At 49.8% G+C, this 18318-nt stretch overlaps 1 protein-coding gene across 3 annotated transcripts in view; it reads left to right on the forward strand.

Annotated features, from left to right (window-relative positions):
- NOS1AP (nitric oxide synthase 1 adaptor protein) overlaps positions 1–18318 on the forward strand; it is an 80001-nt gene that overhangs the window by 27595 nt on the left and 34088 nt on the right. For all 3 annotated transcript variants that reach the window (XM_067532576.1, XM_067532577.1, XM_067532578.1), the window contains exon 2: positions 7561–7632. In XM_067532576.1, coding sequence (XP_067388677.1) covers positions 7561–7632 — 72 coding nt within the window. The remainder of the gene's footprint in view (positions 1–7560; positions 7633–18318) is intronic.

Genomic DNA, 18318 nt, shown 5'->3' on the forward strand with positions numbered 1-18318 from the left:
GTTTGGGAAGAACTCTTAGAAAAGTCCATGCCAGCTTTCGGCTATGGTGCAAAACTAACCTCCTGATTTCTTGGGTTACTAAAGTTCTTCGAGTGCTGGTCCTTGTGTGGATCCCAGACGGTGCACGTGCGTGCTGGAGCTGAAGCTGTTCGTAGCAGGTTTCGGCGACCCGCGTGTGTGTCGTGCTTCGGCCACGTGGTGCCTCTGAGGGCTTATGAGGCTGCGCGGGTCGACACCTCTCCAGTTCCCTCTTACCACTGCATGGCCAGAGTCGGATCCTCTTCCTTTCTCCATATGGGTAGCTTTCTTATCATTATTGTATATAGTTGTACATGGTTAAACGTCGCTTTTAGTAGCTGGAAATAGGAATTTAATAGTACTTGTCCGCTTACCCCGTGCAGGGTATCCCACCTGCTTAGAAGGGACTATGGCCTGGTAAGCCAGCTTTAAAAGCTGTGCGCCGTGTCTGCACTCCTTCTCTGTGAGCAACAAACACAAGCATTGTCTCGGTTGTTTGGGTGAACCCCCGTTGCTGCCCACCGCTCCATCTGTCGCTCCTCCCCACCACAGACTCATGAGGCTCCAGAGCTCCGATTCTGCGAACACCGCATAGAGGAAGCAGTGCTATGTGCACTCGGCTGGCCTCACCGCCAAGGAGCGCTTCGCCGACTCCATCCAGAGCTGCATCCTCAGCTCCGGCGCCACCATGGCACCGTCGAAGCAGCACCGTGCTCGTAAGAAGCACACACATGGGCACCAGGGCAGGTCCCCAAGAGAGAGTGCCTCGAAACACAGCATTGCCTCCCTGAGCCATGCCAGGTGGGGAGAGAACTCAGCTGCCCCTCCTCCAGAGAAGTCACAGAGGGAGCACAAGTCTAAACACTGACGAGATCAACCTGCGTCATCCTCCGCTTCCCTTTCAGAACTGCTGCCACCACCTTCGATACCATCCACACCACCATGTCTGGTGCCGCTCACACCTGACCCCGCCCATCTCCACTGACACCTAAGGCTGAGTTGCTTCTGCTGTATGTCGGCTCCCCACTGGGTCCTGGATCACCAGAAACCGTACACCCTCCATCATCAGCCGATGAACCGCTCCTCTTTGCACAGAGCTTCCCCGCCCTGGCTCCAGCCATTTCCATGGCACCGCCATTTCCGGACCAAGCTTTCGACTCCATCTTCCGAAAAGGAGCCCACCTTTTTACCAGCACGCTCTGACAGTCCGGAACAGCAACACCTGCCCTATGCATCCAGCGTATGGGCCTCCCACCGATGCATGGTTCCGGTACCATCGTGGTCCAGTGGATCCATATGCTTGGACCTGCTAGCACCCTTGGGACCCATATGGTGACCATGGGGCACTGCCACCACCTCATCACCGCCCTTCACTGGTCTATATGACTCCTCCCTGGTTTTTGAGGAACCCCGAGATGCTGCACTGTCACCATCACCAGAACCAATGGAGCCACCAATCCACACAGCAGTGTCTTCCTCCCTGGACAGGGCACATATCCCTCCTTTCCTTTTTCCCCCAATGACCATGGTGAATGTGAGGGACTTTGATCTACTGATGGAGGACATAAAGGACCCCCAGGCCAAGTTCCTGGACACCCTGCAGCTGGTATGCTGTGTAGTAGAGCGAGAGCCTGGAGCACGGGGCTTGGTGCAGGGTCTGAGGCCTGAACCAACATCAGTAAAAGCCAGACTCTGAACCAAAGCTATGTCCTGTCCTAAAGCAAATGCCTGCTGTTTATGTGAACTTGGCAAAAGCAGGGCTGGCATTGCTAAACACAGACACTCCTAAAAGGTGCTAGGCACTGGGTGTTCATATCCAGACATACCAGAAGGCTGGAACTGGTATACCCCAGCACAGAGCTAGGGCATAAACACAATCCATGGGGTGGTGCAGTGCAGGACCCCACTGACCCGAGGAAGGACGCAGACAGGAGGACAGAATGATGGATGAAGATGTTTATGGTTCGAACCAGCAGGTACAAGGTATAGGGTCAGTAACACGCTGGCAACAAGGCAGGAGAGTAATACGTAACTTGTTTGTGTCAATGTATAAAAGAGAAATCATAGGAGGGGCACTTCTGCTCAGCCAAGGGGGCAGCAGAGACTCCCGGGGCTGCCTGAGCGGAGTCCATTGTGGTGGGCACAGATTATTAGTGTACCTGGAGAGTCTGTCGGGCCTTAGTACTGTGCTTTGTCTGCGACAAACCTGGCCAAGTGCCTTCACCACTGACACAAGTCTGTGGTCTTTCTGGTCAGTTCTGTCAAGCTCTGCTGAGCCAGCTATCTGTGCGGAGCTGGGACGGCACACACACAGAACACATACAGACAGCACGCATGCCAGCTGACAAGTTGCACCCCCAAAGATGGCTGCAATTCACTGCTGACTCAAGGTGTTCTGATGGTTTATGTAGTATTTTAGGATCCTCCAGGATGAAAGTTGCTATAGCAATAAATTGTAAGCTCCTTCTCAGAGGTGTGAATGTGTGTGGAGGGAGGAGAGAGGGGAAGGGGTGTTGCTTGTGGATGCACCGTGCACCCCATCGATTCTAACCCACCAGCCATTTCAGGCTGCCAGCTGCCCAGGAACCAGCGAAGTAGGGCTGTGCAGGCTACAAACCAATGCCTCTGTTGTATAATTTTTTCAAAAGAAATCTGCCTGGATCTTTACAACAGATTGGGGCAGGGGAACCCACCAAAGCAGTGCAGGGCTGCAGGGTGCTTCCTGAAAATGATGTACCCCCATCAGAGCTCCCTGGGAGAAACCTACCAAGCTGTGTCCAGGGTGCAAGCTACACAATTCATGGAAAGATGTGCAACTTAACTTGATGCAAGGCGTGGACAGCACCACTGCTTAGCTAAAGGGGCAGGGGCTCTGGCCTTGAAAGGGTTACCCAGGCTGGGAAAGTCTAAGGCAGATTCTTGTGGAGATGGTAAAGTCCTCTGATCTGTCTCAATCCCTAAAGCAAAGGCTAAATCCTCCCAGGGAAATGGGGCAGGAGGCGCCTGTTTGTGCTCCAGTGCCAGAGGCTGGCTAGCTCCAGCCCATTAGTGGGATGAGGAAAGGGGGTGGAGCCCCCAGGGTTGGGATGGAATCTAGCTGCCTGTGGCAAAGGCCTGTGCCCTCTAATTCGGCAGGACTGCTGCCGGGAGAGGCTTCCTCGCTGTGACCAAGCCCTGTAGGGAATTCTGGAGTCGGCTAGATCCACACAGCAGCATGGTAAGAGACTGCCAGGTGGCTTGACTGGGAAACTCCTAGACTCTAAGGTCAGAAGGGACCATTGTGATCATCTAGTCTGACCTCCTGCACAGCGCAGGCCACAGACCCTCACCCACCCACTCCTGTAATAGACCCTTGACCTATGACTGAGTTATCAAAGGCCTCAAATCATGGTTTAAAGACTTCAAGGTACAGAGAAATCCACCAGCAAGTGACCCATGCTGCAGAGGAAGGCGAAAACCCCCGGGGCCTCTGCCAATCTGACTCGGCGGGAAATTCCTTACTGACCCCAAATCTGGTGATCAGTTAAACCCTGAGCATGTGGGCAAGACTCACTTGCCAGACACCCAAGAAAATTCTCTGTAGTAACTCAGAACCCACCCATCAAACATCCCTTCACAGGCCATTGGGCATATTTACCGCTAGTAGTCAAAGGTCAGTCAATAGCCAAACTAGGCTGTCCCATCAGACCATCTCCTCCATAAACTTACCAAGCTCAGTCTTGAAGCCAGCTAGGTTTCTTGCCCCCTACTGCTCCCCTTGAGAAGCTGTTCCAGAACTTCACTCCTCTGATGGTTAGAAACCTTCATCTAATTTCAAGTCTAAACTTCATGATGGCCAGTTTATATCCATTAGTTCTTGTGTTCACATTGGCGCTGAACTTAAATAACTCCTCTCCCTCCCTGGTATTTATCCCTCTGATGTGTTTATAGAGAGCAATCATCTCTCCCCTCAGCCTTCTTTTGAGAAGGTTAAACAAGCTAAGCTCTTTGAGTCTCCTCTCATAAGACTGCACCAGCCATCCTGGAGCCAGAGGTCAAAGCATCCAGGGGGTGCCACCTTAACACAGTGGCCCCCTGTGGAGAGGGAAGAGGTGTCTGTGGCATGGCCGAAGGGCTGACTGAGGGAGAGCAAGGCTTGGAAGGGGCTGGAGAGTGATGCTATGGCACGGGACTGGCTGAGTGGGGTTGGTCTGATTTAGCAAGGGTGCAGAGAGCTTGCTGGGGCAGTCGCTGTGGATCTGGCCCGGAGCAGTGTTGGGGGCCTGGGTCAGGGGAGCAGCAGTGCCACACCCTCAGATGGAGGGCACCTCTCTGCCTATAGCAGACAGGACAGCTGCACTGGCAACTTAGTGGCCTCTCTTGTCAGGTGTTTGTTCTGTGTGGCCGTCCTGTCCTGGGACACGGAGCCCTGACCGCTGGAGGCCACAGCCCCAGAATGCAGTGCTCCATTCTGCTGACATGCTGACCGTTTTCCCATGCCATGCAAATGCCCATTCTTCTGTGTTTTGGTGGTGAAGCGTGTGCGCAGTCAAAGTCCAGCAGCTTGGCCTGGTGTCCAAAGAAAGGGCCGGAGGCGCCAGCTACGTAGGACATTGGATCTACTAAAAAATAACTGTCTGAGCACCACCGGTGGCTTTATTTGTTGCCTGTGCTCAAAATGTGGAGGTGACTGGGAAAGCTGTAGATGCAATAGAGTTAGGGGGTGTTAAAGCATTTTATTGTCTCATTAAATCCTGTTCTAAATATTGGATGCTATTGTGAGGACTGGAAACTTTATATGAGCCCATACTCAAAGGGTGATGCTGAAGAGGCATATATTGAGTTTTGCAAACATATCCACAGGGATGTGTGCCATGTCTTTTACTTAAAATCTTCAGGAGTGAGTAAAAGGAGCAAACAGCATGGTAACAAAATCTGTAGATCTTCTCAAAAGGGGAGGGCTTGCAAACACTGCGGACAGATACATAGGACCAGGGGGCCTAGAGACCTGGATGGAGAATAAGATTAGTCTTGGACTGTGGGCAGGAAATGCAAGTTAGTTAATACTGGAGGATACAACCTAAAACTCCATGGGAGAGGGATATCTGGAAAGCAGCAATTCCTTGGTTGATTATGGAGAGCAAGTTATAAGGAGAGATGGTTGGAAAATTTCCCATGAAAAGCTTTTTTCTGTGGGCTTATAGGGTTTCACAGAAAATTAACTTTTTTTTCACGGAATTTTCTGTTAGTTGAAATTTTTTTCTGAAATTTTTAAAAGAATCAGGAGAATTTTTTTTTTTTTTTTTTTTTTAATGAAAACATTTTAGGAGAAGAGATTTTAATTTCTTAAAATTTTCCATTTGAGAAACTGGAATTTTTTTTAAAAGGAAATTTTTCCTGTTAAATTTTTCTTAGGAAAATTCCCAATTTTCTGTCCAGCTTTAACTGTAAATAAGATTACATTGCGCAGGGGCAGTGAAGAAGCTGCTGTGTGTTTGGACTGGATATAGCTACATTAGGAGCAGGAAGCTCGCTCTGTTGCATGGGTGTAATTCGTAACATCCTGTGTGTAAAGAACATGAGAATGCAGGCTTTTGTTTCCATGCTCTGTGCTGCAGTGAGCAATACTGCTATTACACGTGCTCACCAAAGCCTGTGCACAGAGCTGGCCTCTGGCTGGAAGCGCAAACACCTCTTTGGTACCACATGGAGCCCTAATTCCTTCCTTGTCTGATCAAAGATCACATTGCAGCTGCTATAGCACCTTTGGACTCCAACGTTCCATCTGGTTCTCACCAGGGCTGGTGGGGATTGAACCTGGTGCGATTCTGAACACACAGAGCTCTCAGCTACATGCAGGTCTGACTCAACTGATGGTCTAGGCTTCCGCGTGACAATCCTGGAATCTTTTCATAGGGATCATGCTACTGAGGGCACAGTTTCTGCTCATTCTTTATACACCTCTGGTGTGACCATTCCTGGAATATCATCCTCAGTTTTCCTCAGCAAACAGGAGTTCATAGAAGAGCAATAGAAGACTAAAAATGAGCATTATACTAGCACACAGTAAAGCGATTAAAACCCTGCAGTCTGATAGATCACATCAAGCCATAATTGTACCTGGGGAATCCTCAGCCAGTGCAGTGATGGAGTGATCTGTTCTTGACATAATGCTATTCACTGTCTTGATCAATGATCTTAAAGAAATATAAAATGTTTGCAGGTAAAGTTTGCAGGTGACACAGACTGATGAAGTTAGTAAATACTGAGGCCAGGTCAGTTAGAGAGAGGGCTGGATCTCTTTATAAGCTGGATGCAATCAAGTAATGTGTTTTAATACTGCCATCTGCAAGGAACAATAACTAGGAACAAAACAAAAAAGAAATGGGTTACTTACGGAGAGAGAACTGCATCATGGAAAGTGGGGACTCTGAAAGACCTAGAGGTCGTGATGGAAAGCAGCTGAACATGAGCTCCCAGTGGTATGCTGTGGTTAACAGGGCTTACTCAATGCTTAGCTGTCTGCGTGGATGAATATTGAGCTGTATAAGCACAGATGATACCGTTACCAGATACTGAGTCCAAGTCTGGTGCCCACACTTCAAAAACAGTGTTGAAAAATTAGAAAGAGCTCAGTAAAGAACTACAAGAATGATCTGAGGTCTGGAAGACCTGCCTTATAATAAGTGAGAGACTAAAGAAGTTCAATCTGGTTTATCCAAAGGAGGTTTTAAGGGGTGGCTTGATCATTTACTCTAAGTACCTATGTGAGGAGGATATTTCTGAGAGCAAAGGGCTCTTGCATCTAGCATGCAAAAGCATAACTGTGACTGGAAGCTGACGCTTGGCACATTTAGAATCAAAATAAGACACCACTTTCTTTTCTTTTTTGGGGGGGGGGAGGGCAGGAGGGGTGACAGCGAGGGTAATTAACCATTGGAGCAACATAGCTAGGGACATGGGGACTCTCCACACTGGGAATCTTTAAGTCAGGGTTAGATGTCTTTCCAAAAGATCTGCCCTGGCTCAGCCAGAACTTATGGGTTTGGTGCAGGGAATCATTGGGTGGATTGTCTATCTTGTGTTACGCAGGAGGGCAAGCTCATTTGTCATAGTGGTCCCTTCTAGCCTTAAAATCTGTGACTTAGGAAGGTAACGTATGTGTGGCTTGACTAAATGCCTGGCATGGCAGGGAGAAGGTATAAACTGCAGATAAGTGAGGAATGAAGACACCAGGCCAATAGATGGTTTTTTTTAGGATAACAGCCTAGAAATAATGGGGTGAGATTAAGACGTGGAAAATTTAGGATGAATTTCATGAAAAATGTCCTGATAGATGGATTAAACTGTGGACCAGTCTCCCAGTGAAAGACATGCCAGTGTCTAGGACACTTAAAATAGACCGAAGAGAGTGCTGAAATGTAGACAAAGAAATGGTCCTGCATTGGCTGGGGGATGGATTAGCTGCGAAGATGCCATCTGATTGGTGGAAAAGTCCCCTCACCTCTGTGCTCTTTTACTGACATGGGAGATGAACTAATCCTTTCCCCCCTTTTTTTCCAGTACATTGGAAGCCTAGATGTGCCTCGTCCAAACAGCAGGGTGGAGATTGTGACGGCAATGCGGAGAATCAGGGTAAGTGTTGCAAGGGGGTCATGTTTATGTGTGCACTGTGTGGTTAAAAGCCAAGCCGGAGTGCTAGAGGGCATGGCTGCCTGATGGACCCTCTGTTCTTGGCTAAGCATCAATGGTGTTTCTCTTAACCCTGCTTTTTTGACATTCTTTCTGACTCCCCATGTTGTCACTCTGGATTTCGTGCCCTTCTCCGTGTTGTCTTGGATGTTTGAAGGCTTCCAGAAAATAGTTTTTTTTTCTTACCCTGCTGCCGGTAGCTACTTGGTGGGTTCGTAGCTGGTATTGAAGCACCCACAGCCTACCACGTGCCAGTGTCTTGACTTGGTTTTGGTGGGGTTTACGTGGCTGCAACTGTCTCAGAGCTAAAGGCTGATAGGGAAGGAGAGCTTGTGTCTACCTTGGTTCTTGAAGCACAGACTGATGCATGTGCAACTTTTTGGATGAAGCAGGGCATGTGTTGTGCAGAAGGATACCCATGGAACAAACATCAATGGCTGAGCCTCTTACATTTCCAGAGTTGTTCTGCTATTGCACCACTGCGTTATCAGGGAGGAGTGGTGACACTAAAATAACAGTGGATCTGTTCCGGGTACCTACTGTTATCCCTGTCTATCTGCCTGTCTAGTTTATTGCACATGGGGGTTTCTTCACCACTGAGGATCAATTTTAACCGTGCTGGCCAGTGGCAGTAAGGTGTTGAGCGTTATTGACTCTTACAGTCATGACACTGCCATGTTTTAGAAAGATGAATTCAAACTGGAACAGGTGCAGAGAAGGGCTACTAAGATGATCCGCGGAAAGGAAAACATGCCTCATGAGAGGAGACTCAAAGAGCTTAGCTTGTTTAACCTTCTCAAAAGAAGGCTGAGGGGAGAGATGATTGCTCTCTATAAACACATCAGAGGGATAAATATCAGGGAGGGAGAGGAGTTATTTAAGTTCAGCGCCAATGTGGACACAAGAACTAATGGATATAAACTGGCCATCATGAAGTTTAGACTTGAAATTAGATGAAGGTTTCTAACCATCAGAGGAGTGAAGTTCTGGAACAGCTTCTCAAGGGGAGCAGTAGGGGGCAAGAAACCTAGCTGGCTTCAAGACTGAGCTTGGTAAGTTTATGGAGGAGATGGTCTGATGGGACAGCCTAGTTTGGCTATTGACTGACCTTTGACTACTAGCGGTAAATATGCTCAATGGCCTGTGAAGGAATGTTTGATGGGTGGGTTCTGAGTTACTACAGAGAATTCTTTCTTGGGTGTCTGGCAAGTGAGTCTTGCCCACATGCTCAGGGTTTAACTGATCACCAGATTTGGGGTCAGTAAGGAATTTCCCGCCGAGTCAGATTGGCAGAGGCCCTGGGGGTTTTTCGCCTTCCTCTGCAGCATGGGGCATGGGTCACTTGCTGGTGGATTTCTCTGTGCCTTGAAGTCTTTAAACCATGATTTGAGGCCTTCGATAACTCAGTCATAAGTCAGGGGTCTATTACAGGAATGGAGTGCTGCCTGTGTATTAACATAGCTTCATGGTATACAAGGGTATGTACTGCACACACAGAGATGTGGGCAGAAGTTGGGCACCTGAGAGTGAGCTTATTGAAGCTGTATACGGGGTATTGGGTATGTGCAATGCTGAGTGCCGTTTGACTAATTTCCTATTACAAGGGAGAAAAGGGAAATGAGCGGTTTACAGGAGAAGGCTGGTTGCTTCTGCACTGCTGGATAAGTGTTTCAGCTACAGAAAAGGCATGGGCTTGCAGTTGTGCCTATGGATGTGGAAATATGCCTGAGCTGTGACAGGCAATGTGCTAGCTACTGTATCCACACTGAACACACAGCAGTGGGGTCTCTAGGGACCCGACTGGGACTTTGAGGCAGTTCCAATTCTCCCAAGGTTGGTAGTGACAAGGGACAGGTTCAGACATCTCCTGGGTTACCCGAACGTCTTCGGCCAGGGGAATTGGGCAAAGGTCTCATGTTCAGTTTTGGCTGAGTTAGAATGGCCATGAGAGAAGCTTTCCTTATGGTGGCTCTGCTGCCTTACTTGGAATCTGAAAGTGCGGTGGGTGTGGGTGTGGGTGTGGCAGTGGGGGAAGCATGTTTTGGTTTAATTCTGACACATCCAGCTAAAAGCTCGGTGCCTCCTGCACCAGTGGCCTGTGTGGTGCGTGGTGCTCAGAGTTGGGTTGGAGGAGTTCAAGGATCTTAAAGAAAATATAAAATGTTTGCAGTTGACACAGACTGATGAAGTAGTAAATACTGAGGCCAGGTTAGTTAGAGAGAGGGCTGGATCTCTTCAAGTGGCCTGTGTAGGACGTGGTGCTCAGAGTTGGGCTGGAGCAGTTCAGGCCATTTACCACTTCACAGATGTTGATGCTGGAAAATCACAGCTGGCCGTAACCACCCCTCTTGTTGTCAGCCTGCGCCAAGATGCCCAGGCCGGGAAGACACCTGGGAAGGAGGCCTCCCCCCGATCTCCCCTGGATGTGCCGATTCCTTCCATCTCAGTGTGTGTGGTTTTTACCGAGAACGTGTTCTGTCAACAGACAGCAAGCAGGCTCTTCTTACTGCCCTGGAGCTCTGCCCCATGGCAAGAACCCTTCTCGTTAAAACAGAGTTGGCACCTTGCACTCCACAGGCGTGTTCGGTTCTAAGCAAAGCTTAAACCTCGTACCCCGGTTTTTTGTCTGTTGCCAGCAGTGCCTGGCCAGAACAATTCAAGACTGGAATTCACTCCCACTGGGGACAGATTTAAAACTTCCCCTGTCTGCTGATCAGCAAAGAGAAGGCAGACAAGAGCCCACCTCCCCTGGAAGAGCGACAGAGGGGCTGGGGCTGTGCTTTTAAAGAGCTAATAGATATCGCTGCGGATACGACTGGGGCCCAGAGGTCACAGATTCCCTGATTTTCTGGGACCCCTGAGACTTCTGGGATAGGGCTGGAGCAGCTGCCGCTGAACTGCTGACCCGTTGCCAGCCCCAGCCTGCCCATCAGAGCAGTGGTCAGAGGTGAGTCAACCCCCCGGGGCTGGAGCAGCTGCAAGCCCTGATAGCTCTGTTCCCCCTCCCTCCCCCCTCCCCCCCCGGGTATTTTTAGTAAAAGTTGGGGACAGGTTGTGGCTTCTGTGAATTTTTGTTTTGTCCCTCACCTGTCCCTGACTTTTACTAAAAAATACCCGTGACAGAATCTTAGCCTTGGATGTCGCCCATCCCTCTGATTTGTCTGCATTAATCCTGCAATGAGTCCTCAAGTCTGTCTTCCTTCCTTCCTTCCGATTATTTCAGTGTCCCGAAGTCCATCTGTTGTGGACCAAGACAGTGAAGTTTCTTGTGGAAACCTGACAGATAAACACAGCCCCTTCCAGAATGTTGCACAACAGGGGAGTCCTCTGTACCCCACAGGTCAGTCTTGCGTAAATACCCTGTGGTGATGGTCTGCCGCTCTCTCTAGCAAAAAATGCCTTGTGTAGTGCAGGACTCTGCCATCTTCTTATGCTCTAAAAGACCAGGATGCCTGCTTGTGTGGGCAAAGAAGAAGAATTTAGTGCCTTTGGTCTTTTCCATTGACGTTTCCATCTTCAGTGAGCCAAAAGTGTTGGAGGACTGACTTCCTTCAAGAAGGTTTCCATTGACAATTGACACCCTGACCCAGCCACAACTTACAAGTTAGTAAGTTAGTGCAGCATTGACTGTTACAACTTCTTAGATCCTGCAGTGGTATGTGTTCATGGACAGATATCTGTACTTGTCTGAGACTTTTATCCTTCCTTCTAAATGACTTCTCACAAAGAACGAGAAAAGAGTTAGTAAATGGTCCAAGCAATCAGACACATACATACGCACGTGAAAAGTGTTCTGAAAGGAGCACACACACCAACCTAAAACAGACAGTGAAATCTACATAGTTAAGTGGGGTTGGTCACAGATGGTTTTTGATTGTGAAAATCAATGAACTAAAGAAACAGATAATGAAAAGTACAAAAGATAAAGGACTTACAGCTAGGGTGAGGGTTACAGTAATAAAAGAGGAGGAGACACGTGTGAAAAGGGAAGGAGGGCTCTGGCGCAGGAAAGCAGTATGGTTAGTGGAACAGAGGTCTGGCATTCTTTGAGCAGTCTCAACATTTTAATCCAAACATGGCTAGAAATGGGGTGGCCAAATGTCTTAGAATTCAGAGAATTGCTCTCTACAGCAGTAAGCCAGTCTTTCTTTGGCTGCTAACTCGGACAGGTCCCAAATACCACTGTTCTCGTCTGGCCATAATCTCACTCTTCCATTTTTGTAAACTCACATGCTTGGTGATCATTGCAGCCCTCAAGAACCAAAGTTTTTTCCCCAGAGTTAAGCCCAGTTAAGCAGGTAAATAACCTAGGATATAATTATCGGCTGAGATTTGGATGCTGAAATCAAGCATCGTTTTAACTTTTGTTTGTGGTAACAAAGAAAAAATTACCTTGATGCATCTGCTATAGGACACTCCGACACTAAGGCAGCTTGGGCACAGATTTTAAAGGACTCAACCATAAAAGAATAAATTTAAATACTCCTTGAACAATATAAATGGACTGGAGCACAGGTTTGGCCATCCAAGAGCGAAGTTTTGAAGTGTAGATCAGCCAGAGACTGAGACCATAGTAAATAGTAACAGTGATCCCCTTTGAAAGGGGCTGTGATGCTGTGTGGGATATGGGCGACCATATATAATACTATCGATATCAATGTTACAAAATTGCAATGAATCTTATAGCAGATGTGCCATGTAAGGGATCAGTGGCAAAGTTATGGTTTGCTAAATAGGATAAGCTGGTTTATGTGTATTTATCATCTCTGTACTGTGAGCTATAAATGTGTGTGGTATGCTGATATCTCAAACGTGTGCTGTGCATCTGTGTGACACCCCCAGCATTGGCACTACCCAGCCTGCTTGATGGCCCATCAAGGGCAATCAGCTGTACAATGGACCCATTGAGAATGGACAGGGACTGCACCTGTGAGTCAGCAGGACATGTAGGGACATGCCTGTGGACAGGGGAGTCCAAATATTTCTCTACGCTCATGTGCTGCGATCTTGTGTTTGGGACAAAGGATGTACAAGCCACGTGGCAAAGGATATAAAAAGGCAGCTGCATCTTCTCCATTTTGTCTTAGTCCTGCTTCTTGCCTCTGGAGTAACTTCTCTGCAAACCAGAGCTTTGAACAAAGGACTGACAGACCCTTCCAAGCTTTGGCTGTGTCCCAGAGGGACTTTACAAGCCAGCAAACTCACCAGCACTGCTCAGAATCTAATATAGGGACTCGGAAGTCGCATGTATGTGTCTAACAACTCTTCTGGTTCTTTTCTTTTACAATAAATCTTTAGTTTTAGATACTAAAAAGTTGGCTGGCAGCATGGTATTTTGGGTAAGATCCAAACTAGTATTGATTTGGCCATGTGGCTGGCCCCGTGGAGATCAGAAGGACATTTTGTAAAGTGAACAGAGTTTTAAGTAACTTCTCACTTTACTGGGCCTGTGTGCTGATTGGAAGCCAGAGAGTTGAATGCAGTAAAGGGGGAGAAGAGGGGGGCTGTGTGATTTCTTTTTTTCAGCTTCTCGATAACCAGTGTGGTGGATCAGGAGCGCTGTGTGTGTGACTGGTTGGTGAATCTAACCACAGTGTTAACCACCAGTTCTGGGGGAATCTGCTGTTCTTTGTGCAGCCTGCCGTAACCGGGGCACCTCAGTTCAGAGGTGTGACATTAAAGCAAGAAAGGGCCATGTACCTATGCTCTAGTACAGCCCAGGAAAAGAAGTGAGATGTTAAGGGGATATCTGCAGCTTACAGACCACAGTTCTACCTGAGATGCTTTTACTTTCGGTTGCTACAAGTGAGCCTCCAGATAGTAATCACTGACAGAGGTCAGGGAAAGCAAAGATTTGATCTAGGTTTTCTCAGTTTGTTTAGTTTGTTCCTTTAGCAGCACATTACACATAGCCCTTTTCCCAGATTCCCCTGTATGATCAGTCAGCTCCCCCTGCTCTTTGTGGGTCTTGCACACAGCAACAGTGGAGAGAGACATTTTAAAATATAGGAAAATGTGATTGTAAAAACCACAGAAGCTAGCAGGAGGACTCCATGGGCCAGCGTCACGCCTGAGGCTGCTTGCAGCTGGCTAGATGTCAAGTTGACTGTGTCCCTTTAAAAAAGGAGGGCAGTGATGAGCTGTGCATTAAAGAATGACAAAGACTCCTGTCAGTGAGCAAAGGCAGTATGGAAAATTATGGTGCAGCTGGAGGGTCTGAAATACAAAGACTCGTGAGGACAGGTACTATTGTGCATGGGCTCCAGAGGAGCCGGTAGCTATTCTGGGGAGACCATGCCCCATAGCCGAGCACAGCACCTGGGCTCGAAGTCCGGGGGACTTGTAATGTGGTGCCTTTAGGAAGGGGACCAGTGAGTCAGAGAGCTCCAGAGAGGACCCGAGGACCACACGTGTAAGCTGAGCTTCAATATGGGTGGTTTCATTTATAAAACATCAGGGCTCTGGGGCCAGCCCTCTGACACTTGGTCTGAAATGAACACGTAGGGTCCTCCCCACAGGTGAGATGTGCTGCGCTGTGCTCATACAAGTATGAGTAATGTTCCAGTGGGATTCTTGGGAAACATGGGCACTGTGTCTTCAAAGCCTGGGTGCAGAGAGGGAGGCTGGATGACTGCCCCGAATAGGGCTGTGGGCAAAGCCACCCGGACCCTGAGTAACATGCCAAAGGAGGCCGGGAAGGAGTGTATGATCCTCAGCAGGGTCCAGGCCCATGGGTCGCCCAGGAAAACAGGCTCTGTTCTGCTCTGCTCTGGCAGCAGCCAGGAGATGATCCTTGCCATGCTGAATGCGGCTGGGAGCTCTGTGTGAGCAGGGCATGTTGGAGTGAGGCAGGGAGCCGTCCACACTTGAGCCAGTGCGGTTGTGTGAGGGGTTTCACTAGCTCTGCTTGCTGGCTCTAGCAGTGGGCAGGGTCACACCTGGAGCATCCAAGGGTTGCAGACGAGGCAGGAGGTAAATCCCAGAAAGCAGGAACCCAGAGTGAAGGCCATTGAGTTGGAGGCGTTGGTTTCCAGCATCTGTTTTACACTGAGTCTTGGTGTAGCAGGATTATCTTCGCCTTGTGTTTAACCAGAGCCCTGCAGTCTGCCAAGGTTTTGCTGTGACGTTACTGGGGCAGGTTCCTGAGTGGAGGCAGGGGGGACCTCATCACACCCAATGGGAGCACAGGTCGATGGCCCCAGGAGAGGAAATGCAGCCCAGGATGCTGGCTGCAGGCAAGAAGAGCCGGGTGGCTGGGAGGAGCAAGGGGAATGGGGTACTGGAGCCATCTGCTGCGTCTGCCTCACTGCCCTGCTTGGGTGGGGGAGGGAGAGGAGAGCGCAGCCTGCCGGGGGCAGCCATCGGTGTGAGCGCTTGGGGCCCTAGTTACAAGCACAGCTGGAGGTGGGGGGAGCCCCTGGGCTGGGGGGCGGGGCCCTTGTCCCCATAGCACCTGGGGAAGGTTTCTAGTTGCCAGAGGTTAGGTTGGGGCCTGTGGAATAAGGAGGTTTCCAGGCACTGGGAAGTGAATCAAAGAGGGGCGCCAGTCAGAGAATCCTAGATGAGGGTTGGAAGGGACCCCAGGAGGTATCTAGTCCAACCCCCTGCTCACAGCAGGGCCCCTCTCCTGGCCTTGGAGCTTCCAGCAGACCGGCTGTCCCCAGATGGCCCGGGGAGAATGGGGAAGGCTTTCCATAACACCAGCTCCCAGTTCAGGATGCAGCACGGCCACAGGGGAGCACTGTCCTCTCCTGCTGTGTCCAGCAGCTGCACACCCGTGACCAGGTCACAGGAGCCTGAGGGCTGCCCCGTCTGCCAGGTGCGTGGCTGATCACGGCAAAGTCCCTGACTAATCCTTGCTTGTATCTGGCATTAGGGATGAGCAGGGCTGGGGAGGGCACAAGATTGAGGGACTGAGACCGGGGTGGGAGGGTGTGGTATATGCTTGACAGGGTCAAGGTCCATCCAGAGTCCTAGCCAGCAGGGCTGATGAGCAATCTCCAGCTCCCATGCCCCAGGACCTTCATTCCAGCAGGAACCTGACCCGCTGCAGGCAGAGAAGAGAAAACCACATAGCTGGGATTGCTGGGATTCCTGCCTGCTGCTCTGCCTGCTAGCCCCATGTACCCTGGCTGTGGGATAGCGGAGCAACGTGGCCAGCCAGGGAAATGGGAGGTGGGCAGCAGATGTCTAAACAGGGAGAAGCATGTAATCATTGGATGGATGTGAGAAAGAGTGGACTTGGAGTCTGTTATACGGTTCAGGACTGAGGGGCCCTCGTTCTGTTCCAGCACCGTGTCCAGTCGAGGGTCTGTTGGGTGGGAAGCTGGGCAAGCTGAGCATTGCAGGGGCGAAGGAGGACTCCTGCAATTAGAAGACAGGGAGAGATCAGCTCTGCGAGGCTGGCATAGCAGCTGAGCTCTGCAGCCTCTGTCGGTGTCTAGCACCCATGTTAGCAGGGACGCGTGCCCCTGTGGAGACAAGGCCCCCGGGAAGGAGCCACTCTTGCTGCCATGGGTTTTGCTGCATCCTAGCCCTGCAGAGCACCAGTACCTGGGAGGCTGTGTGGAAAACTCTCCGGCCCTTTGTACTCCGGGAGCATTGAGTTGGCATGCGCTGGAATGGGGCCTTGGTGGATAAGGCGCTGTAGGGCAGGCATAGGCATTTTAAGAGCCTGGCTCTGGGGTTCCATTGGTCTCAAAAGTTAGTAGCAGCCTTGTCAGTGCACCTGTGCTACACACAGCGTATGGGGCCTGTCCTGCCATTCTTGCTAGCCGTGGCACCTTTGCTCACCGGAGGGAGTGGCAGGTATCTTGCCGCAAGGCAACCTAGGCAGCAGTGACTATGAGAGAGTTCAGTTCAGGATCCTGACAAAACGAAGAAAGGAGAACAGCAGGATATGGGCCCTGGACTTCAGGAAAGCAGCTCCCTCAGGGAGCTGATGGGCAGGATCCCCTGGGAGGCTAATGTGAGGGGGAAAGGCATCCAAGAGAGCTGGCTGCATTTTAAAAGAAACCTTATGGAGAGTGCAGGAACAAACCATCCCAATGTGCAGAAAGAATAGCAAATATGATAGGCGCCCAGCTTGGCTTCACAAAGAAGTATTTGGTGAGCTTAAACACACACAAAAAGCTTACAAGAAGTGGCAGCTTGGTCAGATGACTAGGGAGGAGTGTAAAAATATTGCTCGAACATGCAGGAATGAAATCAGGAAGGCCAAAGCGCAATTGGAGTTGCAGCTAGCAAGGGAAGTGAAAGGGAACAAGAAGGGTTTCTACAGGTTTGTTACCAACAAGAGGAAGATTAGGGAAAGTGTGGGCCCCTTACAGAATGGGGGAGGCAATCTAGTGACAGAGGATGTGGAGAAAGCTGAGGGACTCAATGCCTTTTTTGCCTCTGTCTTCACAGACAAGGTCAACTCCCAGACTAGTGCACTGGGCAGCACAGAACTGGGGGGGAGGGGAAAACCCTCAGTGCTGAAGGAACAGGTTCAGGACCATTTAGAAATTGGACATACACAAGTCCATGGGGCCGAATGCAATGCATACGAGGGTGCTGAGGGAGTTAGCTGATGTGATTTCAGAGCCATTGGCTATTGTCTTTGAAAACTCGTGGCAACTGGGGGAGGTCCCTCATGATTGGACAAAGGCAAATATAGTGCCCATCTTCAAAAAAGGGAAGGAGGAGGATCCAGGGAACTACAGACTGGTCAGCCTCACCTCAATCCCTCGAAAAATCATCTACAAAAAAGGATGTGGACAAGTTGGAGAGAGTCCAGCGGAGGGCAACAAAAATGATGAGGGGGCTGGAGCACAAGACTTATGAGGAGAGGCTGAGGGAACTAGGCTTGTTTAGTCTGCAGAAGAGAAGAATGAGGGGGGATTTGATAGCAGCCTTTAATTATCTGAAGGGGGGGGGTCCAGGGAGGATGGAGCTAGACTGTTCTCAGAGATGGCAGATGACAGAAGAAGGAGCAACGGTCTGAAGTTGATGTGCGGCAGGTCTAGGTTGGATCTTAGGAAAACCTTTTTCGCTAGGAGGGTGGTGAAGCACTGGAATGAGTTATCTAGGGAAGTGGTGGAATCTCCATCTTTAGAGGTTTTAAGGCCTGGCTTGACAAAGCCCTGGCTGGGATGATTTAGTTGGGTTGGTCTTGCTTTGAGCAGAGGTTTGGACTGGATGACCTCCTGAGGTCCCTTCCAACCCTCATGTCCTATGATTCTCATCAGTCACTCTTGCTGCCAGTTTACTGTCCTGAATTTGGGTCTGTCGGCAACGTCACGTGTTCACAAAGTGCATAGCAGTGGTGGTGGCGGCTTTCCTGGGGAGATCAGGCGTTTAAGCAGTGGCTGAGATGCTGGCCCAAGGACCATGTGCTGCCTGGTGTGGCCGTGATCCAATCCACCTTCCCTGCACTAGGATTGCTCATCAGTGATGACTTGTACCCAGGGACAGTGTTGATGGGGAGCCGCCTTGGACCGGACAGAAGCTAACACTTTCCTCCCTCAGGCCCAGTTCCAGCTCACATTGGCCATTTCTTTCCACCCAAGGACTCCTCCTGTCACAACGGGGAGGAATTGCCTCAGGCTTCTGGGACATATGGCTTCATTTCTTCATGCCAGCTTCATC

Source organism: Emydura macquarii, unplaced genomic scaffold (genome assembly GCF_026122565.2).
Source record: "Emydura macquarii macquarii isolate MOO-44397 ecotype Brisbane River unplaced genomic scaffold, CSIRO-AGI_Emac_v2 contig_3287, whole genome shotgun sequence".
NCBI lineage: Eukaryota > Metazoa > Chordata > Testudines > Chelidae > Emydura > Emydura macquarii.